General features: G+C 39.2%; 1 protein-coding gene across 1 annotated transcript in view; it reads left to right on the plus strand.

Annotated features, from left to right (window-relative positions):
* RYR3 (ryanodine receptor 3) overlaps positions 1–17349 on the plus strand; it is a 336967-nt gene that overhangs the window by 278856 nt on the left and 40762 nt on the right. The window contains exons 75-86 of the mRNA XM_056852142.1: positions 2347–2443; positions 3956–4062; positions 6938–6989; positions 8079–8138; positions 8366–8465; positions 9190–9269; positions 9569–9645; positions 10698–10771; positions 11502–11582; positions 12050–12138; positions 14048–14176; positions 15498–15602. Coding sequence (XP_056708120.1) covers positions 2347–2443; positions 3956–4062; positions 6938–6989; positions 8079–8138; positions 8366–8465; positions 9190–9269; positions 9569–9645; positions 10698–10771; positions 11502–11582; positions 12050–12138; positions 14048–14176; positions 15498–15602 — 1051 coding nt within the window. The remainder of the gene's footprint in view (positions 1–2346; positions 2444–3955; positions 4063–6937; positions 6990–8078; positions 8139–8365; positions 8466–9189; positions 9270–9568; positions 9646–10697; positions 10772–11501; positions 11583–12049; positions 12139–14047; positions 14177–15497; positions 15603–17349) is intronic.

A 17349-nucleotide genomic window follows, 5' to 3' on the forward strand; every position in this document is an offset into this window, starting at 1 on the left:
GTATTTGCTGTAGTTCAGCCTTTATAAAGCCCTGTGAGGGTGTTTTACCACATTTAAAATCTTGGGACCCTGTATGGTATATATAAATATAAACTTCCTAAGGTTTCAGAATTTCTGTTCTGTAGTAGTTAGGAATAATCTGAGACAATAAGTTTTCAAACAAATTGGCTGTTGATCCTGATACAAATAGGCAAGGCATTGTGTGGTTCATATGATACAGCCCATTTTGCCAAAATATGCTTGCACAGAGAATGACAAATTGAAACAGAGGCTTTAGGTAGGCTGCCCAGGTGATGAAACTTTGAGCGCCATCTCTCTGGAAGATACAAGCCAGCACAGAAGGTGCTTGGAAATATAGCTGTCAATTGGGCACATAGCTGAAAGCCAGTTGAGAGAAGTTTATTTATTTTATTTTACAAAATTTATACCCCAACATTTTGCCCTCATAAAGGCCAACAAGGTGGCTAACAAATTAATAACATTCATAATTTATTTAAAACATTTCTGTGCCACCTTTCCACCCAACTAAGGTCCTCAAGAAGGCAGGTGAACATACAAACATTGAAATGTTTAAAATATTAAAGCAGCATTTAAAACATTTATACAATTCAATAAAAATATGTAAACATACATTAATAAACATACATAATAAAAATCACATCTTAAAAACCATTAAAACCAACAAAACACATAATTAGAACAATTAAAACCAGAGCTAAAGTACACACAAAAGACCATAAAAACAAAAATTAAAAGATTAGGCAGGATGTAGGGATTACTGAAGGAATGCCAAATGAAACAAAAAAGTCTTCACTTGCTGGTAGATATCAACAGAAGGCGCCAGATGAGTCTCTCTGGGGACAGAGTACCAGAATTTTGGTGCCATGACTCAGAAGGCAGGGGCACACAAAGCAGGGCTTCAGAAGATGATGACAGTGGTCAGGTGGGTTCATGACGGAAGTAGGCGGTCCTTCAGGTATGTGGTCCCAAACCATGTTGAGCTTTAAAGGTCAACACCGCCAACTTGAATTGTGCCCAGAAAAAGATTGGAAGCTGGTGTAGATAGGACAAGACTGTTTAAAAAAAAGAGAGACACCAGCTAACAGCTGATAGTTGGGTAGACTTGACCTCAACCAGTGGTCCTTTAAATTTTGAAAGAGAAAGGGCCATGCCAGCATCAGTATGGTATTTATTTATTTGTTAAAATTAACAATTGAATAGCATTACATCAATTTAACATTATAATTTTCAGCTTTCATTTTTTTAAAAAAAACATAAGCTTCTAGTTTCTTTGGTTGCAGAGAAATGCCTTTTTATATATCGCTACAGCAGAAAAGACTAGAGTTTTACTTTTTGGTTTAAAAACCCCTGAATGCCCCCTGGTGGCAGTGGAGGAAATGGCTGCTGTGGTAGCCAAGCCGTATGGTAATCCAGGAGCTTGTCTGCCATTTTCTGGCTGTGGGGAGGGTTTTGCTGTCTCTGGTGCTAGCAGTGTGGAGAAGCCTCCAGGGCAGATGATGCTGGAATGATAAACCTGGGGCCAGCTTCCTCTCCTCCTCTCCCTCTCTCTCCTCTCTTGCTGCTTCTGCTTAGGGGGAATGGGGGGAAATGACAAGAATAATGGTTCTGAATTTTTGGGACCTGAAAGAATTTCCAGAGGAAAGAAATCCAATCCAACAACGATACTCCTGAAAAATTAAGATAATGAAAACAGTGCCCTACCCTAAACTCGGATCCGAAATTAATATAATGTGTTTGAAGTGCACATCCCAGAAGAGAATATGAAGGTGACCACTTCTGCAACCTGTGAGTTCCATCTTACGAATAGGATGGTAGAATGTTGATGTGTGAATGCTGTTTCAACACACTCATATATGTGTGTTTTTAATTAATGTATTTACTTCACTTATACCCCACCTGTCACCCCAATGGGGACCCAAAATGCTTACAACATTCCCCCCGCCTCCATTTTATCCTCACAAAAACCCTGTGAGGTAGGCTAGGCTGAGAGTGTGTGACTGGCCCAACCTCACCCAGCAAGTTTCTATGACAGAGTGGGGATTCAAACCTGGGTCTCCCAATTCCTGGTCCAACAATTTAACTGCTGCGCTACCCTAAGTCACACTGGCGTTGTGCTAAATGGCTAAAGCAAACTTTGATGTGTGTGTTTACGTGCATTAACTTCTGTCAATTTTTGGGAACTTGACTATTTTATTCAGAATATTTACTGACCAATCAGAGGAACAAAATTGTACAAAATCCATAAGCTTACTAATCATTAACCTCCTAAGCTTTTATAGTGTATTCCGTTTATCCCTTTTGATCTCACTTTCACCCCCCTCTCAGGCACCGTTCTATTAACCTGTTCCTCCATGGTTATCAGAAATTTTGGATAGAAACAGAGGAATATTCATTTGAGGAGAAACTAGTTCAGGATTTGGCTGTAAGTACAGAAATAACTGGGCTCGGTTTGAAATGCCCACATTAATACATGCTATTATTACTAATATATCTATATATTATTAAATGTGTACAGCTTTTCTGTGGCAGTTAACAAGTTTTAAAATTTGTAGCGCACAAGCTGTTTACCTGCTGTGATCAGAAAAAAATCATGCCAATCTGTACAGTATAACACAGCTTTATGTTCTGTGTACAGCCATAGCATATGCCACTATTTGAAGCATCTTCTTTAGGAATAGGATTTAACTGAAATGGATCATTGTTCTGTTTTGTTCAGTTTGGCAACTCAGTGTTTTAACTAAAATTTACTTGAAGGATTAACATAATAAACGCTTCTTTGTCTATTTGAATTTTGGTTATTGCATAATCCTCCATTTATTTTAACATTCTGAGCCTCTATTCAAGTTGTTTTTTCCTTGTCCTTGATATTCTGATGAAATGGTATTTTAATGAAGAGTAAATATGTATGACAGTATTCAGCAATAGTGTTGCCTTCCCTTATATTATAATTGGAGGGGTCTTCAAGTCGGCACCTTGCATTTTATAGGCAACATTTTATAGGTTGCCAACTCCAGGTTGGAAATACGTTAAGATATGAGGGTGGTGCATGGGGGGAGAGGAAGGACCTCAGTATAATGCCATAGATTTCAACCTCAAAAGTAGCTGTTTTCTGCAGGGGAACTGATCTTTGTACACTGGAGATCACCTGTAATTGTGGGAGATCTCCAGGCCCATTGGCAGCCCTAGGCCAAATGATGATTTAGAATGGTCAGTTAGTCTTTGTCAGTGGGTTTTTAACCTTTCACAAATTTTAAATGTGTTATTTTATAGTGATGTGGGGTAAGTTAGAGAGCATCTAGAACTTCAGAGGGTACTATAGTTTCACAGCACGTCTGGGCCCTCTCTGCCACCATGAATCCTGAAGAAGTCCATGAGGTTGATGAGGAAGGCCAAATCCATGTCATTAAGGCCACAGCAAGTACAGATGCATCTAGGCCTCGGCACAGAATAACATCATCAGTTTATGGCAGACTAGGCAGAACAATTCAACCAAAAGAGCTAGTGAATGTCTTGAAAAATAATGTAGTAAATTCCAGCTAATTAGAACTGGAGTTTGTTTATCCCTAGTTGTGGTTTTAGATATAATCCTAAAATATTTTAAGTATACATACGTAAGAAAGCTTTTATAAGTTGTATTAAATATCCTGCAGAAAGTTAGGAAAGTATTTGCAACCTTAATAATATATTAGAAGAGGTGCATATGAGGAACAGTAAGGAGTAAGTTCATAGTAATGCAGAATTACAAATTAGGTGTGCAAATTCTCATTAATACAATGGTGACTTATTCCATATGGTGTACACTCTGAAGTATATAGACACTTAGAAAAGGTTTTTAATCTAATGTTTTGAATGTTAAAAATGTACCAAATTATATTTTGTTTCTTTCACTATTCATAATGTTTTATTTATATTTTCCAATTTAATTCTTCCACAGACCCCCTCAAAAAACAATGAGGAGGAAGAGGACGAAACTGAAAAACATCCTGACCCTCTTCATCAAATTATTCTTCATTTTAGTCGGAATGCTCTCACTGAAAGAAGGTAGCTGGACTATATTCAAAGTTATATAGACCCCATTGTAATATTTATTTCCCCTTATGAGGTTCTGCTGTTTTAAAAACCACTCTCTCTGTAAAACAGATCAGTATGCTGGGTATGTTTATAATCATAAGGATTGGATAGACCCAAACCAGTGTCTTTTGAATTTCTGGAAACTCTAGAAAACCATGTTGTTCATGTCCTTCACTGGTGTCTGAAAGCAGTTTTTTCTCTTTGAAAAATATCTGTTGGTGGAGCAGGGTTCAACTGCTCCTCAAACAACGAGCCATGACCTCCTGTGAAAGTGGTGATCTTGGCTGAAGTTGAGCTCCATTTTGATGTGCCTTAAAGTTAAGATTATGTTTTTCTTCTTTTCCCCCAACCCAGCCTAGTTCTCTCAAGTAAAGCCTAGGCCAAGGGTCCCCAACCTGTTGAGCCAGTAGGTACTTCTAGAATTAAGAGAGTAGGACCCCACAACAAAATGTTGGGAGGTTTGAAGCCAACCACTCTCCTAGAACAGAGGCAGCTGCTTCTGAATGGACATTCCCTGTAGATACAGAGGTAACATTTTGGAGGCTTTTCTGAAGCACCTCTTGCACCAAGGAGGCAGAGGAAATTCAAGACTAACTCTTTGAGAAAGAGATTCTGCCCAGATCCTAAAGTAAGGGAAGGGTTCATTTCTTGTGTGGCCTTGTGGAGAGGTTTCCAAACCCAGAGTTGGTCTATAGCCATGCCAATGGTGCACATGTGGATTGCACTTGCCCAGGATAAGCTTGGCACTCTACTACTCAGTCAGCTGGTAGGGATCATGTCCTTAGTCATGAAAGCTTCTAACGTCATGTTGCCTAGGTGGGTCAGGAATGCATTAAGACATAAGGAGCTGCATAGTGAGTCAGTAGGAATTGCTTACTGACACTATGGATAATGAAAAAGTACATGTCAGGGGATGGGGGTGGAGACACCTCCAGGCCCCCTCCTCAACCCCCCCCATTGTCAAATCCAGCATCCACAAGGCCCAGTGGGGTTACAGATGCACCTTGTGAAGATCCTCACACTAGCCAGCTTTTCAATGGCAGCTGGCCTTTGAAGAGTCAGGCAGCCACTGATTGCCCTATGACAGCCAATTGTCTGACAATCAGCCATTGCGAAACTCCACCCTGGAGCCAGGGAAGGGGAGTTCAGGGTAGAAATTTTTCAGAAGGCGCTATTGGTCCCTCACAGGCTTTGGCCATACCCCCAAAGGGCTTCTAGGTACAGGGAGGCCACTGGGCATGGGCCAAACTTGGCTAGGGTCTTCAAAAGTAGGGCTGTTCTCCAAAGCCCCGGCTCACCAACGCCGCTTCTCTTCACTCCCACCTGCCAGTGCCTGCAGACCCCTTTGGCTGCTCTCTTAGTTATCAGCTACTTTCAAAGCTCTCCTCTCCTGGCTGCTGAGGGACTGCCCAATAGCAGCTCCTCTCCACAGCCACAGTGATGCGCCCAAGCTGAGAGTTCACCAGAGGGCGGCTGCCACTCAAGCTGTAGACACACTGCAGCATTATTGGTTGCCCCTGCCATTGCTGCTGTGCCCAGGAAGAACGCACTACAAAAGAACTTGAATGACGAAGATGGCCTAAGCCAAACTGGGAGCAGTCACGCAGCCATGTGAACACATGAAGCGGCCTTAAACTGAATCAGAGCCTTGGTCCATCAAAGTCAGTACTGTCTACTCAGACTGGTAGCGGCTCGCCAGGGTCTCAAGTAGCTGTCTTTCACATTACCTGCTTGCTTAGTCCCTTTAACTGGAGATGCTGGGGATTGAACCTGGGACCTTCTGCATGCCAAGCAGATGCTCTATGACTGAGCCTTGGCTCCTCTTTTCTTGAGTGGCCTTAAAAGGGGAGGGGTGGACCTTGGGGAAGGCTCCCAAGCTAACATCTCCCCCCCAGTCCACCCCCACAAGCAAGCAAGGCATCAGGTTGTCAGTCAGACACTGTTGCCATACCCATGCAACCCAACACCACCTGGGTGTAAAACCGGACTCCTGGTCCTGCCCCTTACCCTGTGGCTGCAAAACGGCCTTAGGTAAGTCCATGGCTGTGGCTTATCTGCCTTTTCCCCAGTAGAGTACAAAACTCAAGTTTGTTTGTGCAAACCCCATGGAGGGAAAAGCTGGGGAAGGGTACTGGTGTCTTGGATTGAATAAGGAAAGGATTAACCCTAACAGGCCTTTAGAACTCTGGTACATGCATTTGCACCTACTGTGTAAGGAGCCCCTTAGAAGTTCGTGTTGTGCTGGAGATGACAGTGGAGATCTCAGTTTTAACTGTCAACTTGTTGTAGTATTTTTTTCCCAAATAGTGTGTGGGAAAATGTTGTTGGTTGGCATAGGTATTATGTCGTTTTAATAGGGTATTAATCGAAAAAACAGAGTAAATAGAAAGGAGAAGTTAAAACTTTAAGACTTGTGCCTGTTTAACACAGATTGTATCCTTCTCAAAAAGGAAATCCTCTTAACAGAATATTATAGTTAATTAGAGTTTTCAGTTATTGTTGAAAATCGATTTAGTGCCACACAAAATCATAGATAACCATCAGAGCTATAGAAAAACTATGGCTGGAATCTCTGGTAGCTTGTAAGCTCTTCTTGGGCACAATAGAGGAAAAATAAATTCTTGCAAGTCAACGGATATATTATTCAATTGTAAATGTATGTTTTAACAATGAACTCAGTATAGTCCCTAGACTTATAGGCTTGTAAGATGGTATCATGGTTTGCAGGAAGATGAAAGTCACTCTGCTTTATTGATACATGGAACTGCAGCACACTGGTATTGTAACAACTGGTGACGTTTAAGTTCGCTTTAGAAACAGTTTTAATAATACATCTTTTTTACAGCAAATTGGATAATGACCCTTTGTATACCGCATATTCAGAAATGATGGCAAAGGTATGTATCTAATTTCAGAATCCACCTTAAAACAATTATTTTCAGGTCTCCTTTTTTGTTACATATCTCTATAATATTTTTAATGCTTTAGGGGTTTGAGGTGCTTGATCTGGCAGATCTCCTTTGATTTTTTTAAATGGTGAATGGGGTGAGTGGGAATCAGTTGGGACCATGATATGGAAGGAGGGGTTTTTAATTATTTTCCACTGCACAATTGTCCTGACTTCAGCTTGCCTTCTAAAGCTACTTTTTGTCTATACAGTTGCCTATGTGTTTCCTCCTGTATGTCAAATAAGAACTCTGGGGAGGGCTGATTGCTCCCCTCCTCCCAGTCCATGGCTCCATTCTAAATCAGGAAGCCTTACAGCTGCTATTCATACAACATTTGTGTAGGTTGCCCCATACTGTTACAAAGTTTTCAACCTAAATTTGGGGTAGAACCTAAGGTTGCCACTCATGTAGTTTAAGGCCTCTGAGAAATTTTAAGTTGAAATAACAAGTATCATTTCTATACGTAGAGCACCCTGCTATTTTCTTGAGATCAATAAGTACAATCCCCCTATTAATAATTTGTTCTGGGGCTTGAGCCAGTCACTTATACACAGAGAAGTACCCAAAGGGTGTAACAGGGCCTTTCACCCTACGCACAAAAACTCAACACAGCAAAGACAGAGTAGGAGGCCTGTGTTTGCCTCCCGTCCACTCAATTAAGCAATGTGAGCTTGCACTCCCTGTATTTGCCCAACACTGTGCCTGCATGTGCACACATGAGAGAGGAAGTATGTCTTTCTTTTGAGATCTTCCATGTGCATATGCTGTGCCCACAGTGGACTGGAATGAGGCCCCATCTTGACATATGTTTATTGACAGTCTACTGTCATTTATGTGTGTGTGTGTGTGAGAGAGAGAGAGAAAGAGAGAGAGAGAGAGAATGAATATTAAAGGGCTTCATGATGTGCAGATGTATGGGTGAATTCATTGAGGTGCTAGGTGTATGAAAGTAAAAAAAAAGAAAAGAAAAGGTGTATACGTTTGCTTGTAAATATTGCCATCTAAATCTTCCTGAATTATCTTCCATGTGAAAAACAGAGCTGTCAAAGTGGAGAAGATGATGAAGATGACGATGAAGAAAAGGAGAAGACATTTGAGGTGAATCTTTTAACTATGATTATTTTATCTCACAATTTGAAAAAGTATAGTAACAATTGAGACAATGTAGTGATAATAGTTGTTTTGAGAGAGAAGACATACATTCTATCCAAATTGTTCCTGAAAAGATATCATGCATCGATAGTTACATTTTCAGTAATCAGTTAAACCTTTTTACAAAACTGTTTTGGAGAAATACTGGATAATCTCTGTATTCTCATGCTCAGGAAAAAGAAATGGAAAAGCAAAAAACTCTTTATCAACAGTCTCGACTCCATGAACGTGGAGCTGCTGAGATGGTATTACAAATGATTAGTGCCAGTAAAGGTAATGCTTCTTTAAATAAATAAAGGATTATTAAGTAATTATGCATACATTGTTTTGGTTGATCTTCTATCCCTGGGGTACAAATTGGTTGATAGCACATGATAAACATAGTAAACTATAAAATAAGAAAGACAAAGATAGCCCATGGTAGCTTAAACCTCATTATCAAGTGCTGGTACAAAAATGCGCTTTAATTTGGCAGTTACTGTACTGTTATGTACTTTTGTCTTTCTGAGACCAGATCAAATTGCAAATGTAACAGTATCAGCCCTAGGGATGCCAGCCTCCAGGAGGGACCTGGGGATCCCCCGGAATTACAGTTCATCTCCAGACTACAGAGTTAAGTTCCCCTGGAGAAAATGGATGCTTTGGAGGGTGGACTCTATGGCATTGGACCTCATTGAGATCCCTGACCTTCCCAGGCTCCATCCCCAAATCTCCAGGAGTTTCTGAACCTGAATCTGGCAACCTTACCCCCCATCTCCTGGCTGGTGCCAGGGGCGACCTGGCAAACCTATCAGCCCAATCCATTGAGTCACCTGGCAGATATGGCAGGGACTGTGTACACTCAGTAAAGTTGTTTTGTGTGCTGTTTTTTTTTTTGTTTTTTTTTGCAAAAGCAGCATTGTTTCTACAAATGTGATGACTGGTGGTGCTGCTTGAGAAGATTTTTAAACACAAATTACTTTACTTACAGTTGAATGATTATGTTCTTGATTAACAGGGGAAATGGGGCCCATGGTAGTTGAAACTTTGAAACTTGGTATTGCTATTCTGAATGGTGGTAACTCCGTTGTCCAGCAGGTAACTATATTTAACAGTTATATATTCTATCTATGTACGCATATTGTGTTGAGAATGTTAATATTTTATTGTTAGAAGCACTGAGAAATTAAGGATTACTGTTAAGAGCACTTTGCCTATTTAGGAAATTGAATGAGAAAATGTGTGAGCAATTGTTCTTTCAGCATATGTCGAGTTGCTAGGTAAAATGGCAAAAACTCTGGGAATGTAAGAAAAGATTAAACCTGTTCTCAGCAGAAGTGCCATAAAAAGCCTCTGCCCATTTTAAATACATATCTTCCTCAAACTTTCGTTTTCAGAAAATGTTGGACTATCTGAAGGAGAAAAAAGATGCTGGGTTTTTTCAGAGTCTTTCTGGCTTAATGCAGTCTTGCAGGTAAAGACACGTGAGTTTTCCAGTAACACTGCTGAATCCTCAAGCAGACAGCCATGACTATTTCATAGAATGCCAAGTTGCTCTCTAATTTTCATAAGCTGAACAAGTGGTGAAGGGATTTATCACTACTGTGTGCATACTTTTTCTTTCCAGTTTCCCCTTTGAAAAGTTTTTATACCAAATTTCAAAGAAGCTTTTTTTTTTTAAGAGCAGTATAGCAGACTTATGCATTCACCAGATTATGGATTTTTGTCACTGGTTCACTCTACAGAAAATTGAGTATTTAGATACCAACCAATCAGTGTAATAAAGGGGCTTCGATTACCTTCATCCATCAGATGAATAGTTATATTTTATATATTCTCAATTTTGTATATTTGTGCTATATGATCTGTGTTCCAGACAATGAAATAAGCTATAAATATATGTCTTTCAAAAAAAAAGGAAAACATTTATGAATTCTCCTAGGTCCAAGAAATTAAGCCTCAGTATAGAAAATAAATGTTTGAAATTATTTTGATGTTCAAAAGATTGTTTTTGCTAAATGATATAGGTCAACTCTCATAGAATTTGGGTGAGAGATGAGCTCGTGTACGTGTAAAGTGCTGTCAAGTTGCAGCCGACTTTTAGCGACCCCTGTTGGGGTTTTCAAAGCAAATGGTTAAGCTGAGGTGGTTTGCCACTGCCTTCCTCTGCAGAGTCTTTCTTGGAGGTCTCCCTTCCAAGTACTAACCCTGCTTAGCTTCTGAGATCTGATGAGATTGGGCTATACCATGCCACCTCACCTCCTGGGAAAGATGAGCTTAGGTATTTTTTAATTATTGTAAGATCATTTTTATCTACCTGTATAGCTTGGTCTAACAGCAGTAGAAACATTATTAGATTTAAGAAAACACTTTCTAAGATTTTAACCTTCAGAGTGGGGAAAAAAATCTTCGCAACTTTGTTGATTGAATGTTTTGTTTATTGGCAAATGCAAACCAGCGTTAGTTCAGGGACTGTTGCTATTAGATAACACAATCCTTTCTGAATTGTTTGTTTGTTTGTTTAAGCGTTCTTGATTTGAATGCCTTTGAAAGACAAAATAAAGCGGAAGGCCTTGGAATGGTTACTGAAGAAGGAACACGTAAGTATAATAAATGTGGTACCTCTAATTCACCATAATGATTACATTTCCTTCCCTTCCTCTTAACATCAAAATAGTCAGGTCGTATAATCTCATGGATTTATTTATTGATAGTCTCATTAAATAATCTAGTATATAACTATTATGGTTTTTTTTAGTTTCCAAGAGAAACATTTAAACAAAAATCATGTAATTTATAACTTTCTTATCCTGTATTATTATTATTTTTCTTTGATCCACAGTCATCGTACGTGAGCGTGGTACGTTTGGGTTTACAGCTTTTGATGCTATTGTGTGTTGCAAATTCCGAAAGAAATCTTCTTTAATTGCATCTTCCCAGACATCCTTTAGGTTTAGTTTCATGGTCTGCAGCCAGTTGCGTGTTGAGCTTGGAGAAATGATTCGATGCTTAATTAAAGAAGTGTCTTTCATATTTAAGGCATGGTTTGATTAATGACTAACCATTTACCTATTAGATCTTTAGTCCTGTAGTTTTGATCATGAATGCTTTGGAGTGCTAAATATTTTGGCTTTGCTTTTTCTGTTTCATAGTTTGTTTTTATCATTCTCTCCAATACATTCTTTTAAAAATTACTGTAATTCAGCTTACAGTATTTGCTTTTTATTAAAATCACTCAGTTTGAAGGATGCTGTTGGAATACAATATATGTTCTGCATGTTTTGAAAATGACTGATGATTGCATAATTCATTGTACTGTATATTTTCAAGGTGAGAAAGTACTACAGAATGATGAGTTTACTAAAGATCTGTTTAGATTTTTACAACTGCTGTGTGAAGGTCATAACAATGGTAAGTGGGCTACAGTTCATTTTCAGTAATTTGCTGTTTCATTAACATCCTTTTTTTTGAGAAAAAAAGCAATCCAATATTTCCCCCATCTAATTTTTTTTTTCTTCTAGAAAGGGAATTAATTCAAAAGTCTTTGATTAAATGGTATCTTGGAATTCGGGAGCAGGGAACATTTCTAACATAAAATATAATTTTTTTCTAACTAGAAATCAGATTGCCCATTCATAATTTATGCATGTAATAAATGACAAAATACAATGTGAGAAGATTTGCAAATATTATGGCTGAGAGCTTTTGCTTATGAAATATTCTGCCCTGTTATTTTGAACATGATACTATACTGGCATGTATAAACTACAGCAGATAAAGATAACATTCCTTTTATAATGATAATGCAATCCATATTTTTCTTTTATCAGTATGGATGCAAATATTTATTTGTATGTGTTTTTCATTTATTTACTCAGATTTTCAGACTTATCTACGCACTCAGATGGGCAACACCACAACAGTGAATATTATTATTAGCACAGTTGATTATCTTTTGCGTCTTCAGGTAAGTTGCAGAGCAGTTTTTATTGGGTCTCCATTACCTTACCTTCCGCTTTGGAAACACTGGTACAGTGTATCCAACATTTATACCATAATTTTCACCACTATTGGCAATTTACTTCCACTGCTCTTTCTCTCTTAGAGCTTCCATGATATTGTCCACTATTGCGTCATTTCCTATTTTTCATGGTTATATTATATTGTCCATTATTTTAAGTTCGTTTTAGTGATTTTATTGTACGCTGCTTTGAGGGACTGTGTAGGCAGAAACAGAGTCTTTGTGAGAAAAGTGGACTATAATAGAAATAATGAACAATAAGACATACATTTGAGATACACGTACACAAATGTATATATACATACATGTGGGGACAGACTTGTAGAAAGCTGCAGCCTTCCAACCTGTAGAACTCTAGCTGAGTAAATAAACAGGTACAGTTTTATTAATCATATTTCTAATTGATTTAGTGTAGATTGTTAGGGACATAAGCCTTAAACTATCTGCTCATTGCTGTAGTACCTGTGCAATCCCACATGGGTTCTATGTGCACTCAGCCAAGTGCAGTGAGGTTTTTAAAAGCTCCAAGAAGCAAAGGGCACCTCCTTCCCCATGCTGAATTCCAGCCTTTTTCAGTGTGAAAAGGAGGAGGAAGGGGAGCCTCTTTCTCTCTGCTGCTGCTACTAAGAGAGTGTGTGTGCCATCCAAGTTCCTTTTCTGAAGCAAAATTTTGGAGTTTTTCCCCTCTTCCATTTGAGGAGAATAAGGCACAGTTTCTTTACTTTTTGCCTGGTACTTTTCCAAAGAGTTAACTACATTTTTCCCTAAGTAAGAGAGCAGACAGCCTCCAAAATGGCCCCAAAACTCTTTGCCTTCTTTGCATTGGTGAGGGGCACATCTCCGGTCGCTCTGTCTGTAAACAGTCCATACCGAAGGTGAGGTATAACCAGGGATCCTGGCTTAAGGCACCTCTCCGGATTCCAGAAAAGCAGGCACACTCTTCCTTGGTTTTGACCATTCCATGACTGGTTCCAGTGGATCCACCAAAGGCCTCAATGCTGGTTCTGCTGCTCCGAGTATTCTGAGCTGCCTTCAGATAAACCCAAGCACCACAATAAGACAGGTGCTTCTGGTTTACACTAGCCATCCTCAGTTCCAAAAGGAGGTATAGCCCTGTAGTTATGGAACAAACTCCCCATAAAAGATGTGTCTGGCCCCCCATTCTCAATCTTTAGGAGACAGCTGAATATAGTTTTATTTATGGCGGTATTTGGTTAGTTTTCTGCTTAATGGAAGAGATACATTTATTTTTAACTATCATTTTAATGTATTTTATTCTATGTTGGAAGGAAGAGAAGACATTGTGTTCAGTTCTGCCTGCAAGAAGGACAGCACTTTTGGATACAGTTTTCATGCCATTTCCAATATAGTAGTTTTTATAGAGTCACTGGAGAAGACAATCATGATAGGAAAAGTTGAGGGCAGCAGGAAAAGAGGAAGACTCAACAAGAGATGGTTTGACTCAATAAAGGAAGCCACAGCCCTCAATTTGCAAGATCTGAACAAGGCTGTCAAAGATAGGACATTTTGAAGGACATTGATTCATAGGGTCGCCATGAGTCGGAAGCAACTTGATGGCACTTAACACACACACACACACAGTTTTTATAGCAATTCTTTACTACAGGTGAAATAATAAAATATATTATTCTTTCATGCTCATTTATGGTCTTAGAAAATCTGAGCATTTTATCCTCTGGCTAATGCCTGTTGATATTCAAATTACAGAAATATATACAAACATATTTGTATAATGTACAAAATGCAATGCACAGTCTAAAATATCCTAATGTGCTGCTGTTTGACTATGAGCTCACAAAAATATAGATAAAAGGTATCTAATATTTATTCTTAGGAATCAATTAGTGACTTCTATTGGTACTACTCTGGAAAAGATGTGATTGATGAATCTGGACAGCGTAACTTTTCTAAAGCACTGGCTGTAACCAAACAGATTTTTAATTCACTTACTGAATATATCCAGGTAAGTAGACTGTTATCTCCATATTGTATAGAGTGTATAAATGAATGTGCTTATGAAGGAAATTAGCAGCTTCTGAAGAGAAAAGTTTCAGAGGGTAGCCATGTTGGTCTGCAGTAGAACAGCAAGATTCGAGTCCAGTAGCACCTTAGAGACCAACAAGATTTTTAGGATGCAAGTTTACAACAGTCAAAGCTCCTTGGGATATAATCTTTCAAGAGTCAAAGTTATCTGATGAAGGGAGCTTTGACTCTTGAAAACGTATACGTCAAAAATCTTGTTGGTCGCTATGGTCCTACTGGTTTCGAACCTAGCTAAAGAGAGGAGGTTATCATTGTCTCTGGTTTCAATAGAATGTCATGATCACTATTAGGTGTAGAAGTGTCTATATACAAAAGAGGAGTCTGTATTTGCAAACAAAAGCATATGGTTCATTATTGTTAACTGCTGTTCTTCCCTACTAGTCTGCACATTCCCCTCTATTTCCAGATAGCTAGTAGTGATGGGAGAGAAACAACCCCACTAATGGGGTTAATTAATTCTTTTGTTTTGTATGTCACAGCTGCGTTCTGGCGGTATCAGCATTGGGCTGGATCCATTTTGGGGGGAAACATGGCCTGGTTGCTTGTTTCTCCCACTTTTGGGGATCCCTTTGAGTAATTTTGGGGTGAGGCTTTGCAGGGGGCATGCCTAGCTCTGGGGCCTTCAGGTCACCCTCACTCTCAAGTAGCAGGGGAAGCCACATAGTGGCTTGTACCCATGTGGAATTCTGCTGAAACAACCCCACTGATGGGACAGAAACAACCCCACTCCTTTCATTCTCCTGCTGGACCCTTGTTGGAACATCAATTCCCTTCTGACCAGTAATTTAGATCCAAGGTGTATGAAGAATCTATCCTTGTAGCCCAGATGCTAAAACAATTTTGTTGAAAACAAACAAAAAACAGCCACTTCCAGAGTGATCAATTAAATAACTATAACCAATATCCACCTGATATTCAGGAAGGTTAAATAATAGTCTTCCTGCCCATACATTCTCCCAACCTTTTTCCTCTCTGTGTGGCTTCCTGACTTCTTTCTTTCACTCTTCTACCTCTACTCTTTCCTAAGCTTACATTCCCACTTCATTTTGTCCAACATTCATTTTATTTATTTCTATGAGTAAACTTGTGAATACAGATTTAATTATATTTCTTATGGGTTAGAATACACAAAAATATCTGAACAATTCTTTATATGTGCACATCTTGAACATATATTTATGTTTTTCTCTTGGAAACAGATGACTTAAGTTGAAATTTAAAGCATTTCCCCTTACTTTTAGGGTCCTTGCATAGGAAACCAGCAGAGCCTGGCTCACAGTAGATTGTGGGATGCAGTTGTTGGCTTCCTTCATGTTTTTGCTAACATGCAAATGAAACTTTCACAGGTAAATTTCATTGCACAACTTTGAAATATATATATTATAAACATAAAATGCTGTAAAATGGACACCAAGAGCATAAAATTAAGACATACTGTATAATTTGTGGTATCTAGTTGTAATAGACATGGTCAGTTAGGTTATTCTAGGCAGGCATTCCGTTCCTTAAACGTCATTAGAATGACATTTCCTGTAGTGCATGAAATTTAATTTGCATTGTAACTAGGGAAAACGAAGTATGTTATTTGTATCTTTTATAATGCTCATTTAGCTTACTGCAGTTTCCCTACACAATTTAAATATATAAAAACATTGTGTTTGACCCATCTAGAGTTCTATAAAAATCCATATAACTTCTGACTACCCACATTTACCTTGTTTCATTCCGTTCCCCTTATGTACCTTTTTAATTCTTCCCCTTTCATGTGCATGCAGTATAGTATATCTTTTACTTAAATGTTGGGAAGACATTAGATGATAAATGTTACCAGTCTGCTTTTGGATGTTTCTTGCTGGATCAGATTAATGTTCCATCTAGTTCAGCACCCTGTTTTTCACAGTGGTCAACCTAATGCCCCACAAGGCCCACAAAAGAGGTGCAGAACAACTGGTATTCAAAGAGATACTTTATGTGAACATAGATGTCCCCTGTAGCTATCATGATGTTTAAATGCCATCATTAATAACCGCTGATGGACCTGTTGTCCAAAATCTATCTAATGTCTTTTTAAAATATGTTAATGCCAGGGGCCATCCCTACATCTGTAGTAGGGAGTTTCAAAAGTTAATTACATATTGTATAAAGGAGTATTTCCTTTTATCTGACCTTAATCTATTTCCTATCAACTTAAGTGAGGGAGAGCAATTTCTTGTATCTTGGGAGAGGGAGAAGAAATTCTGTCTGCCCATTTTCTCCATACCCTTCATTGTTTTATAAGCCTCTATCATGTTCCACCCTTAGTTGTGTGTAGGTTTTAATTGAAAAGTGGCCAATCACATGATTTTGGTTTCTCAGGGCTCAGGCAGGGCAAACCATGGGGAAACAGTCTTCCTTCTGGTCCACCCAGCTAGGTTAAAAGGAGGCTCTGCCACACTGTGACTTGCAGTTGGCCTCATTGCTTCCCCCACCCATCCTTCTCTCTGTCAGTTGTGTTTTCAAATTTGTTTTGCGTTTTCATATTTGTTTTGTATTGGGTTGTTGCTTTTCAAATGGTGCATTGTCACATTAATTTTTTTGTTTTGTATGTCACAGCTGCGTTCTGGCGGTATCAGCATTGGGCCGGATCCATTTTGGGGGAAAACATGGCCTGGTTGCTTGTTTCTCCCACTTTTGGGGATCCCCTTAAGTAATTTTGGGGTGAGGCTTTGCAGGGGGCATGCCTAGCTCTGGGCCATCAGGTCACCCTCACTCTCAAGTAGCCGGGTAAGCCACATAAAGGCTTGTACCCATGTGGAATTCTGCATTCTGCCATCCCACCCAGGAGGCAGGCTGAGGGTGGTATGTGTCTGTTGGCCAGCAGGCAGGTCAGCTGATTCTGGGATTCACTGCCTAATGCTGCAACCAATAAAGTTGTGGCCATTTCAACTCCAACAAGGTGCCTGTGGTACTTGGTCTGTCTGGTGGGTTCACCTAGCCCTCTCCTCTTGCCCTCTTGTTGCTGGTTCCGCAATTCCTTTTAGAGCAGAAAGTGACACTATCCTTTCAGGCTAAATCACTTCTTGTTCCAGAGGGCCTTTGATTTCAAGTAAGGAA

This window comes from Euleptes europaea, chromosome 6 (genome assembly GCF_029931775.1).
Source record: "Euleptes europaea isolate rEulEur1 chromosome 6, rEulEur1.hap1, whole genome shotgun sequence".
Classification (NCBI taxonomy): domain Eukaryota; kingdom Metazoa; phylum Chordata; class Lepidosauria; order Squamata; family Sphaerodactylidae; genus Euleptes; species Euleptes europaea.